This window comes from Myxocyprinus asiaticus, chromosome 14 (assembly GCF_019703515.2).
Source record: "Myxocyprinus asiaticus isolate MX2 ecotype Aquarium Trade chromosome 14, UBuf_Myxa_2, whole genome shotgun sequence".
NCBI lineage: Eukaryota > Metazoa > Chordata > Actinopteri > Cypriniformes > Catostomidae > Myxocyprinus > Myxocyprinus asiaticus.
The window spans coordinates 1,609,182-1,635,587 of record NC_059357.1 but is presented as its reverse complement, the minus strand read 5'-3'; the positions used below and the strand labels follow the sequence as shown (position 1 = coordinate 1,635,587).

The following is a 26,406-nucleotide window of genomic DNA, read 5'->3' as shown; positions in this document are numbered from 1 at the left end:
GTTGAATACTACATTTTTAATCAACTCAAGTAAAAGTTAAATTACTATTATTTATTTATACTTAAAGTAGAAAAATGTGACAAATGTACTCAAGTACTGTAACGAGAGTAGTTGTAATTTGTTACTTTCCACCTCTGCACTGCAGTGTGTTTATTTATAGTCCCACACACACCCTACACAAACCCCTACCCCTAAACCTGACCCTAACCTTATCTTACCAAAATGGTTACTATATAGTAACCATAGTATCACCATGGTATATAGTAGTACAATCATAGTAACCATAAAATTAAACATGGTTACTATATTAACACCATCATTACTGTAGTAACACCATGGTTAATTGCATTAAAACTATGGCTTCTGCCAAAAAAACATGGTCAGTATAATATTATTACTGTAAAACCGTGGTTAATTGGAACAAACCATTATCTCAACTCCCCAACCTTCAGTGTGATCAAATCACTGTGAGGTAAATCAATCTTTATATTAGTTTTTATTTATTCTTATAAGTAGCATGAAAGTTAATATTGTGGAGACAGAAAACAAGGAAAAAGTGGGACAAAAGGAGGAATGAGCATCAAAAAGCACATCCACTCCATTGTTACACCCCATGCCCCTGCAGCGACACTAGGGGTGCAGTTTGTTTTTCATTTCTGTGTTTCCACCAGACTATTGGAGTGCAAATAGCTGTGAAGTTCAGTCGAATATGTTTTTGTTTGATAAGTTAAGAGTACCTTTTCTATTGCATCATATCTGTATTTTCTCATGCACTCTGTTTGGACCTGCTGCAATCTCAGATGTTCTTTCTTTCACATTACAAATGTCATGTCCAAATGTCCCGGTTAGAGCAGCTAGTTAGGATGCTTCATGTTGAGGTTTGGGAAGTTGCAATGCTTGGGTGTAATGCAGCTCAGTCGGGGAGCAGTGTAGGGTGGGCGCTAAATGATGTGGTTTATCTTTTCTTGTTCCTTCTTACTTAAAGAGCTCTATCTCCTTTTACTTGTTTGTTTTCTCCTTCTCTCATGATATCCAGACATTTTGATATTAAGGATTGCATTGTCAAACTAGGTGTTACTGTAATATTTTCTCTGGATTATTTAGGCTTCAAGGGTTTCAAAGAGTTTTGGAGGTCATGTAACTTTCTCAAACTGAAATGTTATGCGCCTAAACTCACCAACTAAGTGTAACAAAGTACTGAACCATTTGATGATCTTAATACTACATGAAACTCACCTTTTACCTGCAGACCACAACAGAATGAGGAAAAATAGGGTAGGACAGCTGTACCATTTCAATTTAGCATACTGTATAAATCTAGAGGTACAGAGATTCTACTTCATAAAGCTCTTCCATTTCAAGTATAAAAACATTCATTATTTTTAATAAAAGTGTTCAATTCCCCTAAAATACATTTACTCACATAAAATGTACATTTTCATTCTTAACTCATTATATGTGTTACAGAATAAAACATTTACATTACATTTATCAGACGCTTTTATCCAAAGTGACTTACAGTGCACTTATTACAGGGACAATCCCCCTGGAGCAACCTGGAGTTAAGAGCTCAAGGACACAATGGTGATGTCTGTGGGGATCAAACCAGCAACCTTCTGCTTACCAGTTCAGTGCTTTAGTCCACTACACCACCTCCACTCAAATTTAAAACAGGCATTCCCCTTTAAATGAAGGTAAACCTCATGATACTTGAGATTTCTTTAAAAATGTCCATAAAAAAAAAAAATCTTCCAGTGTAAAAAACAAATAATAATTTTTACAGAGAAAATACAATAAAATTAAACATTAATTTCACATTTTTAATAAAATTGTAAATTCCCCTAAAAATACATTTATTCACAGCAAATTGAACATTTTCAGCAAATATTTCTCATTGACAACAAATTTTATTTATAAAGTTGTTTTGAACTTTTCTTAATTTGACGCTATATTTGCGACACAAGATATTATAACAGGAAGTTTCCTTAACATATATAAAAAAGTAAAAATTTACAGTCAAATATTGTATTTATTTTAGATGTAAAATTATGATTTCACTGTATAATTAATGTTAAAAATGTATATTATATCTAACAAGAGAATACATGTAGTTTTACACTAAACTATTGTTAAAATTACGGTGAAAAACAATAATTGGGCTTTCCCAGAATTCCCTGCGTGACCCTTCACATCTCATTATATTCTATGGAAATAGAGATGTTTCTTCTTATTCTTTAATATCAGTTATGTACTTTGGGGAGTTCTGTGTTATATTTGGATGTTTATTGCATTATTTTAGTATCACATGTGTTACTCTGATGGTGTTTTGTGTTCGTGTCTCTACATGTGTATTAATTATTTCTCCTGGATGATTCACTCTTGATGAACTTTAAGTCATCATGTGACCTTCTGTTGTTATTTAACAATACAGATCAAAACAAAACAAACAAACAGACTGGATGGGGAGAGTAAATGTTGAAATGAAGTGTTTTTACAGTATGATCAAATTGAACAGATTTCTATGAACTATGAAAGAGCTGGTTAAGAAGTCGTGTGGGATGGTAATACTCAATCTTATTTGATTAAATGTTAGTTGTTTAGTCTATGTTGGGTTATGATTTATATATTTAATATGAAATATCTCAAAGAAAAAAAGATGCAGATATTACTGTGATTTTCTGTTGTTACAAACATTTTACTGGTGTAAGGGGGAATTCACCCACTGATCCAACGACGGTATCCAATGGCGTGTCTGAAGGTCTCCTGCGTGTTCTGTCTTATCGTGCGCGACATTAAATAATACTTTGATTATTTGATTTGAGTTCCATGTTTTATTAATCTTATCATTAATTCTTTTCTTTATTTCATCTGACTCCAATTATGAAAAACCTCGTTGATGTATCTATGCTCTGAATTTTAGTAATTCTCTCTTCTAGACTGCATTTGTCATTTCAATGTTATTTGGGTCCTGTGCTGGTCAGACACAGGTCCTTTAACTACAAATTCATCAGTTTCAGATATTAGTAAGTTTTAGACTAAGTCCTTATAGGTTCTCGGCTTTATCCGTTTAGTCTTATTTGGCTAAGTTCTATAATAGGTTCTCGGTTTACCGTTTAACCCCAGTCAATTAAGTTCTTTTTTACAGGTTCTTGGTCCTACATTGAGTATTCCCATTTAATTCTACTTGGCTAAGTTCTATAATAGGTTCTCGGTTTACCGTTTAGCCTCTTACATACTTAACTAATGGGTTACTTCTGAAGTAGCTTAATTAAGCCAACTCTGACCATAGATTTGTAGTTAACAAGAAATATACTAGAAAACAGTCCTTCAGAATGAATCTTAATAACAATTTATTTACCAGGTAATAGTAATACATTCAAACAATCCAATTAAAATAATAAATCAAACTCAAAGCTATCAGTGAACCAAGCATAATAATATAATTAAAGTTGTATTCCATTCAAACATTTACCAAACATAAGAAATACAAATTGCAATTACCTGGTAGTGAAAAAACTACATGCAAACGACGAAGCATGGGAGATCTGATTTACAGATTCCCCGAGCTTCTCTGCCATCCTTCCTTAAGTACCAAACGATTCCATTGTTATTTCAGATGTGTGTGTTTGATGTTATTTAGGATTTGGTTTATAATTTAGGGAGTTGTAAGTCAACCTTTGATTGAGTAAGTTGTTTGATGTTTACAAAGAATACAACTAATCTGCATACAGCATCTGGTTTCTGTGTGAGACTTGGGAGGGGCATGCCCCGGATAGAATACTGTATTTTATTAAGTTCTGAAATCTTACTTGTGATTTGACTTTGCTGAAAGGGAATGAGACCGTTTTACCAGTTGCACTGAGACCTCTTGAATGATACCAAACATGTATGATCAGAAAACCTTTTACATTACAGAACAGGATAAGTCATAACTTAGTTTTAGGTGTCCTTAAGGTGACCTGAGGTGAGAGAGAGAGAGAGAGCAGATGTGAGTGTGATTTGCGTTTTATGGTCCCCAATCAGTGGGATGTGTTTTCTCAGGTGGAGATGCTCCTCTGTGTGAGAGTCTTATGACGTTGGTTCTCGCAGAGTTCTTTGACTTTCCCGGAAGTGATGCAGATACTTTTTGTGACAGTCTTACACTGGTAAAATCCTCAGAGGAGTGGCATCATAATTCCTGAAGAATGGCAAGAGTGTGTGTGTAAATGTGTGTGTGAATGTGTGTAGATGTGTGTTAGTTACAGGATCAGAGAATGACACTTTTCCTCCATCATAATCCAGATGAACTCTCACACGCTCAAGATTCTGTGTGACACGAAACACAGTGGAGGGAAACCATGTGAACAATCCATTCTTATTATACCCCACACTCCAGACATCAGTGTTAAAGAAAACTCTTCCCTTCCTCTGGTTTGATGCTGTAGTTACTCCAAGAATCCAGTCTTTATTGTCTTTAACCTCCACATCCCAGCAGTGTGTTCCTGAGTTAAAACCCTCTGAACCCAGAACACAAGGGTATAAATTAAATCTCTCTGGATTATCAGGTAATGTTTGTCTGTTCTCACTGACTCTCACACTGGTCAGATCATCAGACAGGATCAGACGTGGATGTGCAGTGTTTGGATCCAGAATCACAGGAGCTGATGAGAGAAAACAATCAACAGATGCTTTTATTCTCATGTTCATATAATCATCAAGAGTGAATCATATACAGATTATTATGAATTATGAACACGTGTCATATTGATGAAACACTATCAGATATTTTCTGTGATTATTGTCAGTGTTGTTTTTAGTTACACACTCATGATTTATTATCAGTGTTTAACAGTGAATCACAATACAAACATTAAAAGTGTGCTTCAGAAATGTGAAATGAACTCATGTTTTGGGACACTTCAAATAATAAATCAAATGGAAATGTGGAGATGCTGTAAATATTGTGTGTATCAAACTCTAATCTGCAGCAGTATGGTCATGTTCATTTCAGCAGTTCTGTGTATCATTTTAAAAGTGTGTATAGTGTATATTATTGTAATGTTTATAATGTAGTACAGACTTTTGTTTTTTCAGAATCAGTTTTGTGTAAATATTAAAATGTCACACTCTCAGTGTGCTCGCAGAGATGTTTGGTGGACTCACTCTTGTGGACAATGTCTTGCATCTTCTTCCAGACTCTGAATGTCAGGTTGCCCAAGTAATGTGGCACATTAATGAAAGCTCCAGAAGTCATCTGTGGATCCGGCTGTGAGCTCTGGACTCTGGAAGAACATTCAGGAGTCAGTACTGCAGTGACTTTGACTTCACAAGCATAGAGAGGAGACACTTACCTTTCCATTGTCACATTAAAGTTCTGCAAAAGACAAAAAAACACTTGATGATCTCCTCAAATGATCAATAAGAGCAGAAATCAATGATGAGAGTTTGACTGTCACCTTTAGAAATGAGACATCGTCATTGGCTTTCATCATTTCCTCCATGTCTTTGATTGTGTGTGAAAGAGCTGAGATGTGTGTGTTCATCTCCTCAAGCTTCTTCTTCATCATCTGACTCTTCTGCTCCTCTTCCTCTCTCAGTTCAGTGATTGTAGCTTCTTCTTCATCTCGGAGAAACTCATGAAGCTTCTTAAACTCCTCTTTAATCTGACGCTCTGTGTGCTCAGCTTGAGTCTGAAATCACATCAAATTCACTTCAATCAGCTCTGCATTCACACACATCACATCATTTATCACCAAATGTGTTTGATTGTTGATTCTGTATCCTCACCTTGATGTGTTTAACTGATTTATCAAACTCTCCTTTAATGTTTTCTGTGTGTTTGAGTTTCTTTTGTAAAGACTTCAGTGCTGAATTGAGTTCCTCCTGCAATTTAACAAAGTGAAAATCTGTGAAACTGCAGCTGCTGAGAGATTACTATGATATGTTCATGTATGTAATACATATTAAAATGGTTCAGGAAAATATTGTGTACATGAATGTTCTGATTTCTCTTTTTAAAGCAATTGAACCTTCTTTGTAAATGAAATAAGATAAATCTGTCATACCTTGTAAGATGGAATAACTTCACAGATGGGGAGAAATTTGTGATTGGTATGTTTTTGTGAATCTCTGCACACTAAACACACCGGCTGTTTATCGTCCAGACAGAAGAGTTTGAGTTTCTCACTGTGTAAACTGCAGATCTCCTTCTCATTTCTCTCCTTCACAAACAACTCACATAAGTTCTTCAGCGCAAGATTACAAGGAAGTTCATCTCTTGAAAATCTTCTCCTGCAGACAGGACACTCCTGAGTTCTCTTGGTTTTCCAGAACTGTTGAAGACACTCTTTAAACACACTGTGACTACATGACAGAAGAACGGGATTCTTGTAGATTTCAGAGCACACGGGACAAGAAAGTTCTTCCACAGATAGTGAATCCATTTTCACTGTTTGTAAAAGCTCCAACGATCTGAACTTTACTTTCACTTTCTGAATGTTGCTTTCAATAATGAATAACCATCAGAATCACCAAAGATCTGCTGTCGACTCTGAAACAAACTTCACAGAAATCTTTTTTGAAAGTCTTTCCCTTCGTTCTTTACTGATCACTGAGTCCAAAAATAAAGAAAATAATCAGTATGAGAGTAAAGTGAGAAATAATAAGACAGTCACTTCCTGGTAAGTGTTTCATGAGGGTGGAGTTTCTGATCATCTGTGGGTGTGTTTGTTAGCAGGTCAGAGAGCAAAATCAGGATTTCTTTTCACTGTCTTCAGGTAACAAAACACTTACAAAATGAACATACAGTAAAGCTCGGGATCAGACACTCAATTAAAACTGTAACGTTGCTGCTGGTGCTGGCAATGATGTAAACGAAGAGAAGATGATGGTGTAAAGAACCCAAGTGCAAATATATTAATAAACATGAGAACCCTAACTACAAACATGAAGCAAACATAAACATGAACATGAACTTGACATAAACTTGACATGAACAGCATACCAAACATATAATACCTAACAAAGGACAATGGAAAACATGAGGGTTTAAATACATGGACATGGGATAACACCTGACAAAGATAACCAATAAACAGACAGAACAGATAACAAGATAATCAACCAATAAACCAATGAAAGCAAGACACATAAACATGGAGGGAAACAGGAATCAAATGACTAGGGACACATGACATGAAACAGGAAATAAACGTTCAAAATAAAAGACATGAAATACATGCACGCAATTAAACATTACATATACCCCCCCCCCCCCCCCCACTAGGGGCGGCTCCTGACGCCCCAAAACATGAACAATCACATAAAACATGAGGTAGTTCCAAAGTTCTGTAGGGAGCGGGGAGCGGGGGGTGTCTTGAGGTGTAGGGCGTGGGGCATGGGACCAGGGCAGAGTTAATGGAAGGTGGGGCCCTGAGATGCTCGAGGGGTGGAGCTGTGGAAGGTAGGGTTGTGAGAGACTTGAGGGGCAGAGCCATGGAAAGCGGAGCCGTGAGAGACTTGAAGAGCGACACCATGGAACATGGACCCAGAGAGTAGCCGAAGATTCGAAGGCCAGGGTGGAGCCGATGGCAGGGAGGACCAAGGCAGCATTGGAGGCTCAGAGGAGCAAGGCGGAGCTGGGGGATCAGAAGACTGAGGGGGAGCCGGTGGGACTGAGGACCAAGGTAGAGCCGTAGGGAAGGAGGTCCCCGGTAGAGCTGACAGATCGGAGGGACGAGGCGTAACCAGAGGATTGGAGAGCCAAGGCGGAGCCAGGTGACCGACTGACCAAGGAGGAGCTGGAGGGACGAGGGACCCAACAGGCTGAAGGACCGCAGTGGAGCCCAGAGAACGTAGAGCTGAGGTGTTGTTGAGGGATCGACAGGCCAAGGCGGAGTCCAGGGCTTGGAGGGTCTAGGCAGGTTCGGAGGGTCAAAAGTTCCCATTCCCTGATCATGAAGCGTCCATAGCTAACAGCTCATATGTGGCCATGACATGGCGTGGAGCAGACTCAGGCATGGCTGTGATGTGGCATGGAGCAGGCTGAGGCATTGCTGTGACATGACATGAAGCAGGCTGAGGTGTTGCTGTGACATGGCATGGAGCAAGCTGGGGCATTTCTGTGACATGGCATGGAGCAAGCTCAGGATCCCGGGCAAAAGATGGCACTAGCTCAGCGACCATGATGAGGAACTCCGGCTCGTCGGCCATGACGTGGGACTCCGGCTCGTCGACCATGACTTAGGACTCCGGCTCGTCGACCATGACGTGGGCCTCTGGCTCGGCATCCGCCTCCCCCACAGTGAACGTGGAACCAATAATCTGCATGGCGAGGTCAATATATTGAGCCAGGCTGTGGGTACTCTGACCGCCTGGCATCAGCAAAGAGATAGACTCAATCAGTCCAAAGCGAAAAATGTCTTTGAGGGCAATCTCATTAAAGTCAACCTAACATGCCAGTCCTCCACATAATCCTCCAGGGGACGATTCCCCTGACGTAGATGAAGGAGCTGAATTGCTGGGTTCATTGTGGTTTAGGTATTCTGTAACGTTGCTGCTGGTGCTGGCAATGATGTAAATGAAGAGACGATGATGATGGTGTAAAGAACCCAAGTGCAAATGTATTAATAAACGCAAGAATCCTAACTACAAGCATAAACATGAACTTGGCTTGAAATAAACATGAACTTGACATAAACGGCATACCAAACATATAATATCTAACAAAGGACAACATGAGGGTTTACATTTATGCATTTGGCAGACGCTTTTATCCAAAGCAACTTACAGTGCACTTATTACAGGGACAATCCCCCTGGAGCAACCTGGAGTTAAGTGCCTTGCTCAAGGACACAATGGTGGCAGCTGTGGGGATCGAACCAGCAACCTTCTGATTACCAGTTATGTGCTTTAGCCCACTATGCCACCACCACTCACATGGACATGGACATGGGAGAACACCTGACAAAGATAACCAATAAACAGACAGAACACATAACAATATTATCAACCAATGAAAACAAGACATAAACATGGAGGGAAACAGGAATCACATGACTAGGGACACATGACATGAAACAGGAAATAAACTTTCAAAATAAAAGACATGAAATACATGAACACACATTAAACATTACATAAACATACTAGCAGAAAGAATGAATTGAAATTATAAATATAAATTTACAATAAATATTGATGTCCTACAAAACCTGGTCGAAATAAAGTATTAAAGCAGCACATTTGTGTGGCAGGCTTCAGAGTCTGTGTTTTCTTGGTGAAACAATTGGTGAACTTGGGTCAGCAGCAGTTATATACAGTTTATCGTAGGGTTTTATGTATATGCACCTCTCTGTAAACCAATGAACTGTAGAGTTTTGCTATTAAAGTACATTCTGCAGTACATTCATCTAGGATTAGAACGCAAATGATATGTATTACATGCAAACACTGTAATCTGTCTTTACACACTGAAGTGAGTGTTTGGTGAAATTAATTTGGTAAATGCCCTCCCTTGTGGATCTGATTGAAATTAAGGTTGTAGTCTAACACCAGTAAAGGCACCGACGGACTATTCTTTTTCATTCACTGTTGTGTATATTATAATCTCTGTCATTATACAGTTATATCACTTTATCAAATAGCTTTAACAGGCAGATCAGTAGAGTTACCTAACTGACTCTATGGCAGGATCACTCAGAAACAAGATCTCAGCTGTCCGAGAGGAGCTGGCTTCTTCTGTCAGCACTCTATGAGCCACACAAACTGGATCAGCGAATATAGTCTTTTGTGATGAATTCGTGAAAGTCTTGCAAAACAATGTCACAACACCCAGAAAAGAGGGATCGCTTCTGAGAGCTAAATGTGATGACTTGGAAAGCAAAGCGAGATGCGAAGAAATTTGAGTGTTGCCGTTATTGAGGGAACTGATAGCACTCAAGCAACTCAGTTTGTTGCACAGATGCTTCAAGATATTCTTAAACTCAACATGGAACCTGTTGTCGATCGGGTTCACCGGGCGAGCCCCCACAATTATTTGTGGTCAGGTTGGAGTACTATAGTGGTAGACCTAGAGGAGAGAGGATAGATGCTGTCTAGACAGGTTGTTAAAATCGAGCTTAGTGTGTCTGTGGCAGTGTTTACATCCAGGGTGGAAAATAAGTTTTGTGTGGGAAGAGAGGTAGAGACAGCAGTGGAAAATCACGAGGGAGAAAGAGAACGGAGGTTACGGCGAAAGGAAACCAAATGCGGAGTCTGTTTTAATATAGATGGGAGAGTCATGTTGAATTGAACAAAGTAGTGATCAGAGACATATAAAGGAGTAACAAGAATATTTGAGTTGGTACAGTTACATGTAAAAATTAGGTCCGCTGGTTGCCCGATCTGTGTGTTGCTGTTGTGCTTAGTTTTTCTAGGTCAAACGAGGCCAGAACAGCATGAAGTTCAGTGGCCTGGGGCTTGTCTTGGTGTATGTTTAAATCTCCATGAACCACAAGTGGCCTACAATCCTCCAGTAAGGAGAGCAGCAGGTGTTGCTGTATCCTCTGGACGTAACCATGTTTCTGTCAGTGCAAGGATGCTGAGGGTGGACTGTGTGGTGAAGGCTGGAATGAAGACTGCTTTGATCACAGCTAACTGGCAGTTCCAGAGTGCAAAAGTACAAAGTGGCCATAGGTTGTGTGAGTACTGCCAGCAGGACAGGTCAAGCCTGCAAGGTGAGCCACAAGAAGAGATGACCTTCAACCCATAGACAAGACAGGGAAGACATGATAATGAAAAGAAACCAGGGAGAAGGAGGCTAATCAAGTGGCCGAGATCTAATGATAAGGATGCATGGAGCAGAGTAGATGAGGACCTGTGCTCCACCTTGGAGAATGCCCTTACTGGAAGGGTGGAGGTCAAGCTTAATATGTTAAGCGATATTGTGTACAAAGAATGCATAGGTAGATTTGGTGAAACAGTGGTAAGGAAGAGTGGTCCCAGGGTGATGGGTCAGAGAGAGAAGGAGATACTTCAGCTTGTGAAAGAGCGGAAGCAGCTTCATAAGGCTTGGAGGAAGGCAGAGGAACCTTTTAAGTTTGCCAGACACCTGCTGGAAAAAAGAGGAGTGGGAAGCTGGCGATGGCAAAAGAGGAACTAGAAGACCACATAGAACAGCAACTTGGTGATCCCTACAAAGACAACATGCTTGGCTCCCCTGGATATGTCCCATGGCCAGTAGGGCCAGTAGTGGAATTTGACATACACTACCGGTCAAAAGTTTTGAAACACTTGACTGAAATGTTTCTCATGATCTTAAAAATCTTTTGATCTGAAGGCGTATGCTTAAATGTTTGAAATTAGTTTTGTTGGGCCTCATGTATTCAGATAGAAGACAAAGGCAGGCCTAACACAGTCGTAAAAACCTAACTCAAGCCCCCACTTTCCAAGTCGTAAATTATACTGATAAAAATCGCGCCAAAATCAAACAAAGGGAGTCCAAAAACAGACAACAAATCCCATGAAACCTTGCTCACTAAAGGATCGAACTCTCAACTCCTATTGGATGAGGCACACAACAGAACGCACCTCAAACCATGACATCATCAGGAGTTGAAATACCTCTGAAATGCTTCCGGGATTTGCTTCCAGCAACTTTGTTCGTCCTGTATAGACTCAGTTCATCGCTGCTCTCAGGTGCAACCTCGTGGCACAAGGACGTAACATCCGACTTGAAACTGTGGCCATACAATCTCCATCTCACTGGATGAGTTGAGATTACTCTGTGTTCAACAAACACTCTAACGGATCCGAAGGAAACCGCCGAGCAATTCGCATCTTCATCCGTTTGCCTACAGAAGTTAAGAGATTAAAGATTTCTCTTCCATCTTCAATCAAGTCAACATTTCTGAGTTCTCCGCCAGCCCGCTAAGAATCAACAGCCATACCGCCCGCCGACAGAGCGAGGAAACGGCCTCCCGTCATCACCCGAGACTCAAGGAACCAGATCAGAGTTAAAAGACGGAGTAAAACACATTCTACCTGTGTCCTCATGCGATTCAAGTAAGAGGTTTACGTCTGGGCAGAGATAGAATATTATAGTGTGTTATTCTTGTGTTTCAAGGTTTTTGCTTGTACAGTTTAGGGACCGCCATGTCAGCTCATTATTAATACTCAGGGTATTAATTATCATGAATTTGTTTTGCTGTATTTTGGTCCATCCAAATTGGACTGTTGTGCAATTTCGCCATCGCGGGTGAGACAGGTAAACTGAGTTCATCCATTAAAGAGTCAAAGTACGCGGGACTGTTTAGGAGCCGTCCACCGTGTCTCTGAGTGATGAACTAACAGCTGCTTTCTCTCCCACGATTGTGAAATCGGCTTTAGGGCCGTCACTTCTCTCTCTCTCTCGTACTAACCACACACACACACACACACACTGTCACACATTCTCACACACACACCCTTATGTGTTATAGGATTATTTTTATTTCCATATCTAATCATATCACTGTTTAGTTTGTAGTTGTAAGTCGGAAGTTTATTGACTGCATTGTATTAATTATTAATTGATATTCCTGCATAAATAAACTTTGTTTATATTACAAAGAGAAGTGTTTTGGTTTGTTTTGCATACACCTGTGTCATGCTGACAGGATGTCAGTGCTCGGATTCAAACCTTCATTCACTGTTTTTTTCCCAAAAATCGAGATTCTTCGGATGTCGATTTTCCTAAGAAAACAATCTAATATTGAGACTGTTTTACTATTTGGTTATTAGTCCCTGATTCCAGGGTGGTGCCCCGTCAATGTTAATCCTTATTAATATTCTATTGATTTTTGATAATTGATAATTATTTTTGATGATTGTTGAATTTGAATGATCAATAAGCTAGTGTTAATTTTAACTAATGTTTCATCGATGTTAACAATTAACGATTATCTTTGATAATTGTTGATTTAAAGGACTAAAAAAGCTAACATTGATTCTCATCAATGTTCAATTGATTTTAATAATTATTAATTATCTTTGATAATATTATTGCTAATAACCAAACCCGCTCCTAAACATAGCGCACTACATTTACTGGAGCCCTATATGAGGTTTTAATGAGTTAGATTCAATTAATTAATTTAAATATTAATTAATAACTAAATAAATAATTATTAATTATTTCTGACAGCAACACTGATCTAAACAACCAGTAAAGCCCTACAGTTTTGTAGACAAAAATATAATTGTGCCACAATATTAATTGATTTCATTATAAAACTAAAATGTAATAATAAAAAAAAAGTTTTTGAAATTGATGACTTGGAACAAATAATAAAGAAAAGCAGCCAATAAGTGCCCAACACAGATGGGAACTCCTTCAATACTGTTTAAAAAGCATTCCAGGGTGATACCTCAAGAAGTTGGTTGAGAAAATGTCAAGAGTACATGTCTGTAAATTCTAGGCAAAGGGTGACTACTTTGAAGATGCTAAAATATAACACAGTTTTGATTTATTTAGGATTTTATTTAGTCAAAACATAATTCCCATAGTTCCATTTATGTTATTCCATAGTGTTGATGACTTTACAATCATTCTAAATGTGAAAAAAAATTATAATAAAGAATGAGTAAGTGTTTCAAAACTTTTGACCAGTAGTGTAGATCCGCCGAAGCTGGGTGAGGTGAGCCAGGTGGTAGAAAAAGCCAGGACAACTTCAGCCCCAGGCCCGAATGGGATACCATACAAGCTGTATAAGAAGTGCCCCATGGTTCTCAAAATGTTGCGGAGACTGTTGAGGGTTGCCTGGAAGAAGCAGTGCATACTTGTGGAGTGGCGAAGGGCAGTGGCCATCTTCTTACCCATAGAGCAGGGATCCACCAACATTAGTCAGTTTAGGAGCATTGCTCTATTGAATGTGGAGGGAAAGCTTTTGTTTTTAATGGTAGCAAGGAGGATGTCTGACTACCTCCTGAAGAATGGATACATAGACACAAGCTGCCTGAAGGCAGGTGTACCAGGTTTTCTTGGGTGTGTGGAACATGCATTAGTATTAGTGGTGGTGGCATAGTGGGCTAAAGCACATAACTTCGATCCCCACAGCCACCACCATTGTGTCTCTGAGCAAGGCACTTAACTCAGTTTGCTCCGGGGGGATTGTCCCTGTAATAAGTGCACTGTAAGTCGCTTTGGATAAAAGCGTCTGCCAAATGCATAAATGTAAATGTAGTATTAGAGAGATAAGAAAGACATCCACATAGTCTGGCTGGACTTGGCAAATGCTTATGGATCAGTTCCACACCAGCTTGTTAGCTATGCACTGGAGTTTTTCCATGTACCAGAGTGCATTAGGAGCTTGGTAGACAGCTACTATGGGCACTTAAAGATATGTCATGCAACACAGGACTACACAACGCAATGGCAGCAACTGGCAAAAGGAACAGCGATGGGATGTTCAATCTCTCCCATCCTGTTCACGGCTGTGTTCGAGATCATCCTAATTGGTGCAAGACAAATGGTCAGGGGAATACGTGCACAATCTGGGGTGAGATCGCCAGCTCTGCGCAGTTATATGGATGATGTCACAAGCATCCTCCAGACTGCTGCATGTACAAACTGGCTCATGAAAAGGCTGGAAGAACTATTGGCATGGGCCAGAATGAAGATTAAGCCAACAGAATCACATAGTCTTTCTATTAGAAAGGGGGTCGTGATGAGCAGCCTATTCGAAGTTTAGGGAGAGAATACACAGCAGATCTTTCAGACACACATGGCAGAGATGGTCTTGAAGCAACTGAAAGAGGGCATGGAGCTCCCAGGCAAATTCTAGGTTTGGTGTTACCAATTTACACTCTACCATTGCCTGATGTGGCCGCTAAAAATGTGTGTGATTTCTGCAAGTTGCATTGTTTGGAAGAAATGCTTTACAACTGCCTCTATAATCACTCACTCTGGGCTACAAGCAGGAAAAGACCAGGCTTATTTTGGAGCTACAGGAATCAACAGACCAGGCAGTGAAGGCAGGTCAAGTCTAAGTCCGAACAGGCAGAAGTTGGAAGGCAGAGGAGGTCGTAAACCAGGTGGTTTCAAGATTGAAGCATCAAGAGATTGTTGGAAGAACACAGTCAGGAAGAACAGGCCTTGGATGAGGGTGACTCCCAAACTGTGGTCAGCAGCCTCCTGAAAACAGAGGAAATAAATGGAAGTTACGGAAGTAACTATGTTGGAAGAGGAAGGGTATAAGTTTAGGGCAGTCAGTCAGCAGCAGCAAGGGTGCTGGACCATATGGGATAGGACATTTGATAGTGTTAGGATGGGCTGACCCGTGGAAGGTGCCCCAGGCCAGGCTAAGTTTTCTAATAAGATCCACCTACAATACCCTACCAATCCCTGGGAATTTGTCTCTGTGGTATGGCAAAGAGGAGAGTTGCCCCCTCTGTGAGGCCCCAAAAGCAAACGTGCATCACATATTGGTTGAGTGCAAAACAGCCCTGGCACAAGGATGGTACAGATGATGGCATGATCAGGTCCTGCGGGAGCTGGCATAGATCCTATAGGTGCATAGAGTGAAGGCAAACAAAGGCAACCATACTCCCCACAGGCAGGGTGTTGATTTTGTTAAAAAGGGAGGTGCCGCACAAGGCACAACATGGAGGGAAGCCAGATAAATCTTGGTGCCTGGAAGTGATTGGTCAATGACTGTCGACCTTGGCCAGCTGCTAAAATTACCTACTGAGGTTGCCATTACCTCCTTGAGGCTAGATGTAGTGTTGTGGACTTCAGCAAGGAAAATAGCAATGATTGAGCTTGCTGTTCCATGGAAAGAGGGTTTGGAGATAGCCTAGGAGAGAAGGAAGATAAAATATGCTGATCTGGCCGCAGAGTGCAGGGAAAATGGATGGAGGACTGCCACCTATCCTGTGGAAGTTGGGTGCCAAGGATTTATGGGAACATCAATGCAGAACCTTTTTAGAGACATTGGCATCGTAGGAGCAGCTTCAAAAAAGTTTTTGAAGGAATTTGTAGAGGAAGCTGAGAAAGCGAGTTTCTGGCTTTGGTTAAGAAGTAACGCCAAAAAGTGGGGGATTCAGAAGTAGGAAACTGAGGAATAGGGAACCTGGGTTATATGTGGTGAGGGCTTGTGCCAAGGTAGTATACCATACGGAACCGGTGGCACTGAGTTACCAAGAGATAAAGTGCCAGTGCCAGTAGGGCACCGAGTACGCATCTTGGTGCCAGTTGGCCAACGGGCTGGCGCGTATGGTCGTGTCAAGGTATTATGGCATATAGAACCCTGGTTGCAAGTAATTCGTGAAGGATGGATGCCTGGATGGGAAGGCAAGGATGAGAAGCGTTGGAGGAAATCCGGTGTCCAGCTGCGGGGGGTGGCAGAGAGACGTCCCTGACTGGGGCATTTTTGTCACTTTCATTGGAATTTTTTTGCCCTGAGCCCCTTGTTAATTTCTGGACCTCATGGTCCTCCAAAACTCCATTTCATATTTCTATAATGTTTAATAGAGAGCCAACTGTTAAATGGTTGATTGTTTCAGACAAATATGTATATGTAAGAATATTTAAGACATATTCTTAAACTTCTGTGTTGTTACATTGTGTTTTGGGAAAGTATTTCATGAGTGACCTTGAATAACTCCCTCAGGAATAAAACCATCTGGACACTGTATAAACATTTTCCCCTCATGACTATTTTACTACTACTGCCTAATAAAAGTTCCTCACCTCTAATTTTCTCATTTCTGCAAAATTAAGCACAATTATTAGTTAAACAGATGAGTTATAGAATGTCTCTGTGGTTTGTATATGATAATTTTATGTTTGCAAATTTATGTTTTGCTATAGACAAAGTTACATTTTTGGAGATGTACCGGCGCAGGTTTGACGCAAAAGTATAAATCGGCCTTAAGCAACCATCAAACAACCAGAACTACCCAACAACTGGAAGGAAGTTCCTAGAAAACCTTAGCAACTACATAGCAATGCTCTGACTACCGTTAAGAAGAACCTTGCTTAATGATGGCAAATGTTACAGCTTTGCCTTCCCTATTGTTCTTCCTTCATGTTAGTGTTGTCACTGGAGTGATATGTTCACCGGCCGCCTGCGTGCTGAGATTCCCCCTGCACTGGTAAGATGAGCACCACTGACCTGAGACCTGCTATATGATTTCACAACTGTCTTTGAGAGTGTCTTTGACAGAAATACACTAATAGACCAGTTGGTTGTGACTCAAACAGAATGAGTGTTGATTGAATTGTGCTCGTCTAGGTGTCTCTGGGTGATGCGTTAATCACAGCTGGAGCTCGTCTGAAGATACTGGACCTGAGTGACAACGCTTTTGGACCTGACAGAGTGAGAGGCATTGAGAAGCTGCTCAAGAGCACCGCCTGCCACACGCTGCAGGAACTGTGCCTGAACAACTGCGGAATGGTTATCGGTGGAGGAAAGGTGGGTGGAGTTTGTGATAATGTCACCATTGTTACATTCTACTTCTTGTGTACTACTTTAGACCTGCTGTGGATGATGATTCTGTAGATCCTGGCCACGGCTCTGATGGAGTGTCATAAGGAATCGAGCGTGCTCAGCGCCCCCTTGCAGCTGAAGGTGTTCATTGCAGGCAGGAACAGACTGGAGAATGATGGCGCCACAGCGCTGGCACAAGCCTTTCAGGTGCTGAACGATCTAAAGGCTAGCGTATATACACCTTAGCAGCCACGTAGCGTCGCTCTCGCAACCATTCGTGCTCTCTCAGCTGATTGGTCGTTTCTGTTGTATTCTCTCAGCTGATTGGTCGTTTCTGTTGTGTTCTCTCAGCTGATTGGCAGTCTGGAGGAAGTGCACATGCCCCAGAATGGCATCAATTACCCAGGAGTCTCTGCTTTAGCCACAGCGATGCAGCACAACCCGCAGCTGTGAGTGATCAACCTCAATGACAACACGTTTACCAAGAGAGGAGCTGTCACAATGGCACAGGTATATCAGCTTTACATCAACTTCATGTTTTAGACGAATCATTAAAGGGATAGTTCAGACAAAAAAGAAAATTCTGTTTTTATTTACTCATCCTCATGTCGTTCTTAAAATGTTGTGTTTGTGTGTGTTATCAGGCACTGAAACATCTACGCAACGTTCAGGTGATCAACTTTGGTGATTGTCTCGTTCGGTCAGAAGGAGCTTTTGCCATCGCAGATGCCCTGAGAGAAGGACTGCCGATACTGAAGGTACTGATACATCATCAATACTGACGAACCTCAGTGTTTTGGTATGAAGTTAAGAGTGCTTATGCTAATTATATTATGTCTACAGGAGTTGAATCTGTCGTTTGGGGAGATCACTGAAGATGCTGCTCTGGAAGTCGCTCGATCTGTGCACAACAAAGATCAGTTTGAAAAACTCGACCTGAACGGTACCAACACAAACATCATGACACCGTTAGGATTTCAGGGATTTATTTACAATATCTGAACAGACTCCAACAGAGTTAATCAATCATTTGTTTAATCAGGTTTGACTGAATTAATTCAGGGGTCAACAGGGTAGAAACAGATTTTGAAAACCAGTAAGAATACATTAAGATGCATTTTAACTGTTCTAAAACACATTTAACTATTAAACTCTATTGGACTCGCCGGCAGGTCCAAAGGGGGGGGGGGGGGGGGCACTGTAATGCGAAAAATGATTACGTTTAAAACATTAAAGTCCCCGTATACATAAGTCAGGCATATGAGGTATCACTTGAAAGCTTAGAATCTGAACTTGTCAGAGATCACCATCACTTCTGCATTTGTTACTTAAAATAACAAAATAAGGCCTCAAAATATTCATGTTGAAAATTAGCGCCCTCTAAAGGTAATGGGGTAGAAATATTTATATGAAAATAAAAGTCCTTCATATAGCACATAAATGGACATGTCATATATCAAATGAAAGCTCTCATTCTCAGGAATGTGACTGTATCGTTTATGTTGTTGCACTAATACCACAGTTCAAACGATTTTCAAAAGAATCACAAAGTGAAATATGATTTCTCTAAGTCATCATATACAAACGTCTCTTTTATGCTCTGATAACTGCTGCTGTAAGCCCCAAATAGCTAAACACTTTATATCTGCTTTTACCTTAGTTTTCTAGAAAATTAGCCATTGTTTACTTGTCTGTGAGCTTGCTTGTGTGTATAATCCAGTGTCATATCTTAGATGTCCAGAACAAAATATGCCATCAAGCAGGAAAAGCATGCTAAACAAATAATCAGAAATAGAAGTTATCAACTATTGATGATAAAATAGTTTATATCATAACAAAGGGGATGATCTCAGCTTTCTAATGTCACCTAGATTGAGCTTCTAGTCCACTCAGAGGCCGAGAGATATTCAATGAAATAATGAGGATGGTGCTTGAACTGAAAATTAGACTGAATGTCTATGGACGAGGGATAAAATGTGTTAGAGCGCCACCTACATTTCAGATCTGTATATTGTGATGGAATGTGAGAGAGGTACAATTCTTTTTTCTAGTGCTTACTGCCACCTAGTGGAATAAAATAAAACTTTTCAAAGTGAGAGAGAGTGAACAGAAATACATGTTTACAAAGACAGGACAATATATATATATTTATTTTTCAAAATTGTTTTGTTTATCATAAGATTAAGATATTATTTATAAATAATTGGAGTGTTTTTTTATTTATTTGGGTGATTCTCTGAAAATGAGACCAATTTTTTTGCAATTAGTCCACAGTATGTGTGAATGGTGTGCTTTTAAATTTGAGTGTGACAAATTGCGGGCGGCAGTCCAAAAGTGCATCAGAGTTAAAGGGGTTTTAATAAGACACTATTATTAAAAGACACTTAAACAGTCAGTATTTGTGCTATTCTGTTTGCTTCTGCAGTAATTACATACGTTTATCAGTACTAACTCATTCACACACACCGCACACATTCACTTGTGTTTGTACTGATCTGTGTGTGTGTGTGTGTGTGTGTGTGTGTGTTTAGGTAACAGTCTGGGTGAAGAAGGTTGTGACAATCTGAGAGAGGTCATGGAGAGCATGAACATGGGCGAGAAACTGGGATCTCTGAGGTAACACACCGATTCAGTGTTTATTGAAGTGTCTGTGTCAGTCACGCCCTTTACCCATAATTCCTGTCACTGCGCACAGTGATGACGAGGGAGAGCCAGAGGAAGGAGATGATGAAGACAATGATGATGAGGATGATGATGATGAAGATGTGAAGGAGGAAGAAGAAGAGGGAGAGGAAGAGGAGGGAGAGGAAAGCAAATCAAATCAGGTGTGATTAAGGATTTTAATGTGATTTTTTTTTTAATTAATCAGGATAGTTTTACTCATTTTACATAAACTGCTTACTGCATCTAATTTAAACATTTAAAGTACAGAAGAAAATAAAGTGAGAACAAAATAAAAGTGTGTTTTTGTGTAGCTTTCAACACCGCCCTCAGCTCCTCGTCCTCCAGACATCTCGTCTTTCCTGAGTTTTCCGTCTCCAGACAAACTGCTGCGACTTGGTGCGAAGAGAAGCTTCCTCATCCAACAGCAGGTCTCATACACTCATACGCACATTATTTTATTATACAGCCTGTAGATTTTACTCTCTAAACACTGAGAGTGAAATTCTTTCCTCACATTGAACTTAGAAACATAAATACTGTCAAATGTATGATCTCGTTTTGAGGCTTTGTGAACAACCATTAAACCGTGTAGAAAGGGGGCCTGGGTAGCTCAGTGGTAAAGACGCTGGCTACCACCCCTGGAGTTGCTAGTTCGAATCCTAGGGCATGCTGAGTGACTCCAGCCAAGTCTCCTAAGCAACCAAATTGGCCCGGTTGCTAGGGAGGGTAGAGTCACATGGGGTAACCTCCTCGTGGTCACTATTATGTGGTTCTCGCTCTTGGTGGGGCATGTGGTGAGTTGAGCATGGACGCTGCTGAGAATAGCGTGAAGCCTCCACACGGGCTATGTCTCCGTGGTAACGTGCTCAACAAGCCACGTCATAAGATACGCGGGTTGATGGTCTCAGATGCGGAGGCAACTGAGATTTGTCCTCCGCCACCCGGATTGAGGCAAGTCACTACGCCACCACGAGGACTTAGAGCGCATTGGGAATTGGGCATTCCAAACCGGGAGATGTGCTGCGAGTGCAATGGGAGGCAGCTGGTACATGATAGCTGTGTGGTATGTGTAAACATCACTCCTCTGGCCTCAAGAGGTGCACTAGCGACTGACACTAGAGTCTGTAACCTTTATCCTCCTCGTTAGTGTGCGTTCCTCTTATGCGGGAGACCCCGGTTTGAATCTCGCTCTGAGCGGTTCGAGCAGGAACGGCTACACATGCTTCAAATTTAAAATTCTATTTTCATTTATTTAAAGTTTTAATTCATTCATTTGTTGAGACACCTTTCAATGCCGATTACCAAATTCCAAAAAATACAATTCCAATAACCACAATATACATCATCTCTTGTGTGTTTTTTGCTTAGATATTACAACCGTTGGGCAGATAAAATATCCTGGAAAATTGTGCCTTGAAAAGAGTGGGAACCCTGTAAAACTATGACAAAAATGAACACCGCACAAACACACAAAACAAGAATAATATGTGTGTGTGTTCAGGGTGAAGCAGCAGCGTCTCGAGGAGCAGCAGTGTGATGTTGAGTTTGAACTCAGACGTCTTCTCAATAAACCAGGTGACTATAAACAATATTCACCTTTTCAGAATAAATCATGTTTTTATGTGTGAAAATGTTTGTGTTGTTTGATCTGATACCATCAGAAATAAATAAGGGTGTAGAATGAACTGTATCTGAGTGCCCAAATCTTGAAATGAATGGATTTAAATGATTATAATTGTGTATAATTTGTGTCTGAGTCAACAGAGGAAAAGTCTGTCTTGTTGTGTTGATGTTTGTGTAAATTACGATGTTCTTCAGAGCGTGAGTGGAGCTCAGACGACGAGAACAACAGCTCATGTCAAACCTGCTGTCAATCATCCAACAGAGAAATGACATCATCAGCAGCCTTGAGCAGGACAGACAGAGGTCAGAGGTCAGCTGATAACAATACAGATGTGTTTATATTGATGAATATTTGATGAATGTTGTTGTTTATCAGGGAAGAAGAGGAGGACACAATACTGACAGCTGTGATCCAGATGAATATTCCGGTTTTAAAACAAAATTACATCAACCTCACTTGAGTAATCTTATAAAAACATTTCAAGATTTATTAATATCATTTTGTTCAACATTAAACAATTTAATTAATATTAATATGAAATGTAAATGCATAAATCTTAATAGATTAAACACTTTTCAGTGTGGAAATTTGTTTTGAAAAGCTGCCAATTTTATACCATAATTTAATTCTTTACTAACCCAACCACAGTTTGACTAAATTAACCAGAGTTAAACTATTGTTATTGTGCTACAATTATTACTGTAAAATAACCCGAATCTTGTAATAATAATTTAGTGGGTACTACATCAGGGTTTCTGCTGCTCTTAAAAAGGTCTTAAGTTCAAAAGGTCATTAAATGTTGTATGAGGGATTGTTTCCTCGTTGTGTTTAACCCTTGTGTGACCTTTGGGACATTTTTGTTTTTTCGATCATTTTGTCTGTGTTAATGCCAACTGCATATATTTTGCCACAGGTGTGTATTTTTGGGGAATTTTGATATTTCAACCTCAGTTCCTATAATACATCTATAATACACTGTGTACACAAAATAGTTACACTCAGGACCTTCAGGACAAAAATGTCCCCACTGAAACACATTAAAACTGCAATATTTGATCCCAGTGCCATTAAAGCATAAAATCATGAATTCTATGATATTATGCTTTCATTCTGGAGCCCTGGCTTCAAAATTTACATTTTTTATATTTTCCACCAGATGGCGCCATTTACTCATGTTTAGCCTATGGAGCAAATACAAGCTTTTCCCCTATTCTCTGTTTGCTGTATTATAGAGCACTGCAGGACAACTGAATAAATGATGCAGATAAAATTGTGTGTGTGTGTTGGTATGGATGTCAGAGAGTGTGTGTGTGTGTGTGTGTGTGTGTGTGTGAAAGTGAGTGAGTGTGTGTGTGTGTGTGTGTGAGTGAGTGAGTGAGTGAGTGTGTGTGTAAAGAACAACAGTGGCATTAAGTAAACAAACTGGCATTTAAAGGGTTAAAATCCTGAAAATGAATGAATATTTGGTAGTTATGATCAGGACTGATGTTGATTAAGTGGAAAATAATATTAATATATAATATTATTATGGCAGTTTTTTGATGTGGACTTTTTTGTCCTCTAAGGACCTCTGAGTAACATTTTTAAATTGACTCACAATATACTCATTTTTCTTTTCGCTGTTCTCTCTAGTATCATTTGCAGAGAAGAAATTGATGCGATTTGAAGTTATTTTCATTCTAGTCTCTCTGCAAATCCGCTGAAATGAATCTGGTTACCATGGCGATGATGTCATGCACTCTTTGTCATCCTGTCAGCACAATAGTTGATAACTTATATTTCTGATGTAAGCGAGTATTTTTCTGCTAACTACAGTGCATCTGGAAAGTATTCACAGCGCTTCACTTTTTCCACATTTTATGTTACAGCCTTGTTCCAAAATGGATTAAATTCATTATTTTCCTCAATTCTACAAACAATACCCCATAATGACAATGTGAAAGAAGTTTGTTTGAAATCTTTGCAAATTTATTAAAATTAAAAAACGAAAAAATCAAAAATCACATGTACATAAGTATTCACAGCCTTTGCTCAATACTTTGTTGAAGCAACTTTGGCACCAATTACAGCCTCAAGTCTATTTGAGTATGATGCTACAAGCTTGGCACATCTATTTTTGGGCAGTTTCTCCCATTCTTCTTTGCAGGACCTCTCAAGCTCCATCAGGTTGGATGGGGAGCGTCAGTGCACAGACATTTTCAGATCTCTCCAGAGATGTTCAATCGGGTTCAAGTCTGGGCTCTGGCTGGGCCACTCAAGGACATTCACAGAGTTGTCCCGGAGCCACTCCTTTGTTATCTTGGCTGTGTGCTTAGGGTCATTGTCCTGTTGAGGATGAAACTTCACCCCAGTCTGAGGTCCAGAGCGCTCTGGAGCAGGTTTTCATCAAGGATGTCTCTGTAGATTGCTGCATTCTCCCAGTTTCTGCCGCTGAAAAACATTCCCACAGCATGATGCTGCCACCACCATGCTTCACTGTAGGGATGGTGTTGGCCAGGTGAAGAGCGGTGCCTGGTTTCCTCCAGACATGACGCTTGCCATTCAGGCCAAAGAGTTCAATCTTTGTTTCTCATGGTCTGAGATTCCTTCAGGTGCCTTTTGGCAAACTCCAGGCAGGCTGTCATGTGCCTTTTACTGAGGAGTGGCTTCCGTCTGGCCACTCTACCATACAGGCCTGATTGGTGGAGTGCTGCAGAGATGGTTGTTCTTCTGGAAGGTTCTCCTCTCTCCACAGATTAACGCTGGAGGTCTACAAACAATTCCTTGGACTTCATGGCTTGGTTTGTGCTCTGACATGCACTGTTAACTGTGGGACCTTATATAGACAGGTGTGTGCCTTTCCAAATCATGTCCAATCAACTGAATTTACCACAGGTGGACTCCAATCAAGTTATAGAAACATCTCAAGGATGATCAGTGGAAACAGGATGCACCTGAGCTCAATTTTGAGTGTCATGGCAAAGGCTGTGAATACTTATGTACATGTAATTTTTTTTCATTTTTTATTTTTAATAAATTTGCAAAGATTTCAAACAAACTTCTTTCACATTGTCATTATGGGGTATTGTTTGTAGAATTTTGAGGAAAATAATGAATTTAATCCATTTTGGAATAAGGCTGTAACATAACAAAATGTGGAAAAATTGAAGCGCTGTGAATACTTTCCGGATGCACTGTAAGCCCTGTACTGGGGTAGGTGCTCCGCTTGTGTTGGTTCCCCGTAGGTAACCCCATTCAACGTATATCTTCCGCTAATTTGTTTCCCTGTTGGTAAACTGCGTCTTCCTTGGGCAGAGGCCCCTCTGCCCCAGTCAACATGTTTGTAGAAACTCCTCCCCTGTAGGGTAGGACCTACCATGGGACTTCTCCACATGATATACTTCCGACAAAGCTCGGCAAGACCTGGTGGCCCCAGTTGGTTAATTCCTATTTTTGGGGGGAGAGGAAAAAAAGAGGATAAGAGTCCACGACTGGGCTAGCCTGTCTCTATCTTTTGGGCAGTCGACTTGTCCCCAAATGGCCGTTCACACTCATAACAGCATTGGGGGAGGTTATGTTTCGGCCTGGTGCACTGGCTACGAGGCACCCAGTGGTCTGCCCATCACACACCACCAGTTCACGTAACACAGTTCAGCCAGTTGTGGCGTTTCATATAGGGACCCCTAGTGTCACTACATCAACACAACGTCTCGTTCCCTCCATCAGGGAACGGAGGTTATGCAAGTAACCAGGACGTTCTTGTATAGTGACAGGGCAGAAAGTGTTGGAGAAGCGAGAGAAGAGAGGACACCGGCGGCAGTTTATGAGAGCTGCTGTGCTCATGATGATGAACCCTGCGGGCTTCGGTCGTGCCGCGCACAACACGTTTTAGTTTATAAACAGATTTAGCACTTATAACCTTCTTCTCCCCAAATATTCAGATATCATGTATTTTTTGTACTTTGTACTTGTGATGAAAAATAACTGTTGTGAAGTTGAATACTACATTTTTAATCAACTCAAGTAAAAGTTAAATTACTATTATTTATTTATACTTAAAGTAGAAAAATGTGACAAATGTACTCAAGTACTGTAACGAGAGTAGTTGTAATTTGTTACTTTCCACCTCTGCACTGCAGTGTGTTTATTTATAGTCCCACACACACCCTACACAAACCCCTACCCCTAAACCTGACCCTAACCTTATCTTACCAAAATGGTTACTATATAGTAACCATAGTATCACCATGGTATTTAGTAGTACAATCATAGTAACCATAAAATTAAACATGGTTACTATATTAACACCATCATTACTGTAGTAACACCATGGTTAATTGCATTAAAACTATGGCTTCTGCCAAAAAAACATGGTCAATATAATATTATTACTGTAAAACCGTGGTTAATTGGAACAAACCATTATCTCAACTCCCCAACCTTCAGTGTGATCAAATCACTGTGAGGTAAATCAATCTTTATATTAGTTTTTATTTATTCTTATAAGTAGCATGAAAGTTAATATTGTGGAGACAGAAAACAAGGAAAAAGTGGGACAAAAGGAGGAATGAGCATCAAAAAGCACATCCACTCCATTGTTACACCCCATGCCCCTGCAGCGACACTAGGGGTGCAGTTTGTTTTTCATTTCTATGTTTCCACCAGACTATTGGAGTGCAAATAGCTGTGAAGTTCAGTCGAATATGTTTTTGT

At 40.3% G+C, this 26,406-nt stretch overlaps 1 protein-coding gene and 1 pseudogene across 41 annotated transcripts in view; one reads left to right on the top strand and one right to left on the bottom strand.

Annotated features, from left to right (window-relative positions):
• LOC127452201 (nuclear factor 7, ovary-like) overlaps positions 1-26,406 on the bottom strand; it is a 114,743-nt gene that overhangs the window by 18,049 nt on the left and 70,288 nt on the right. For 4 of the 41 annotated variants that reach the window (XM_051717543.1, XM_051717542.1, XM_051717541.1 and 1 more), the window contains exons 4-6: positions 5,436-5,538; positions 5,331-5,353; positions 5,143-5,261 (exon numbers count right to left, since the gene is read on the bottom strand). The exons of 16 other annotated variants lie outside the window; for them this stretch is intronic. In XM_051717543.1, coding sequence (XP_051573503.1) covers positions 5,143-5,261; positions 5,331-5,353; positions 5,436-5,538 — 245 coding nt within the window. Of the gene's footprint in view, positions 1-1,141; positions 4,641-5,142; positions 5,262-5,330; positions 5,354-5,435; positions 5,670-5,766; positions 5,863-6,044; positions 6,654-26,406 lie in introns of those variants that run through there. 21 more of the 41 variants (XM_051717518.1, XM_051717513.1, XM_051717511.1 and 18 more) reach the window with 11 other exon arrangements.
• Positions 10,556-22,174, top strand: LOC127451461 (ran GTPase-activating protein 1-like; annotated as a pseudogene).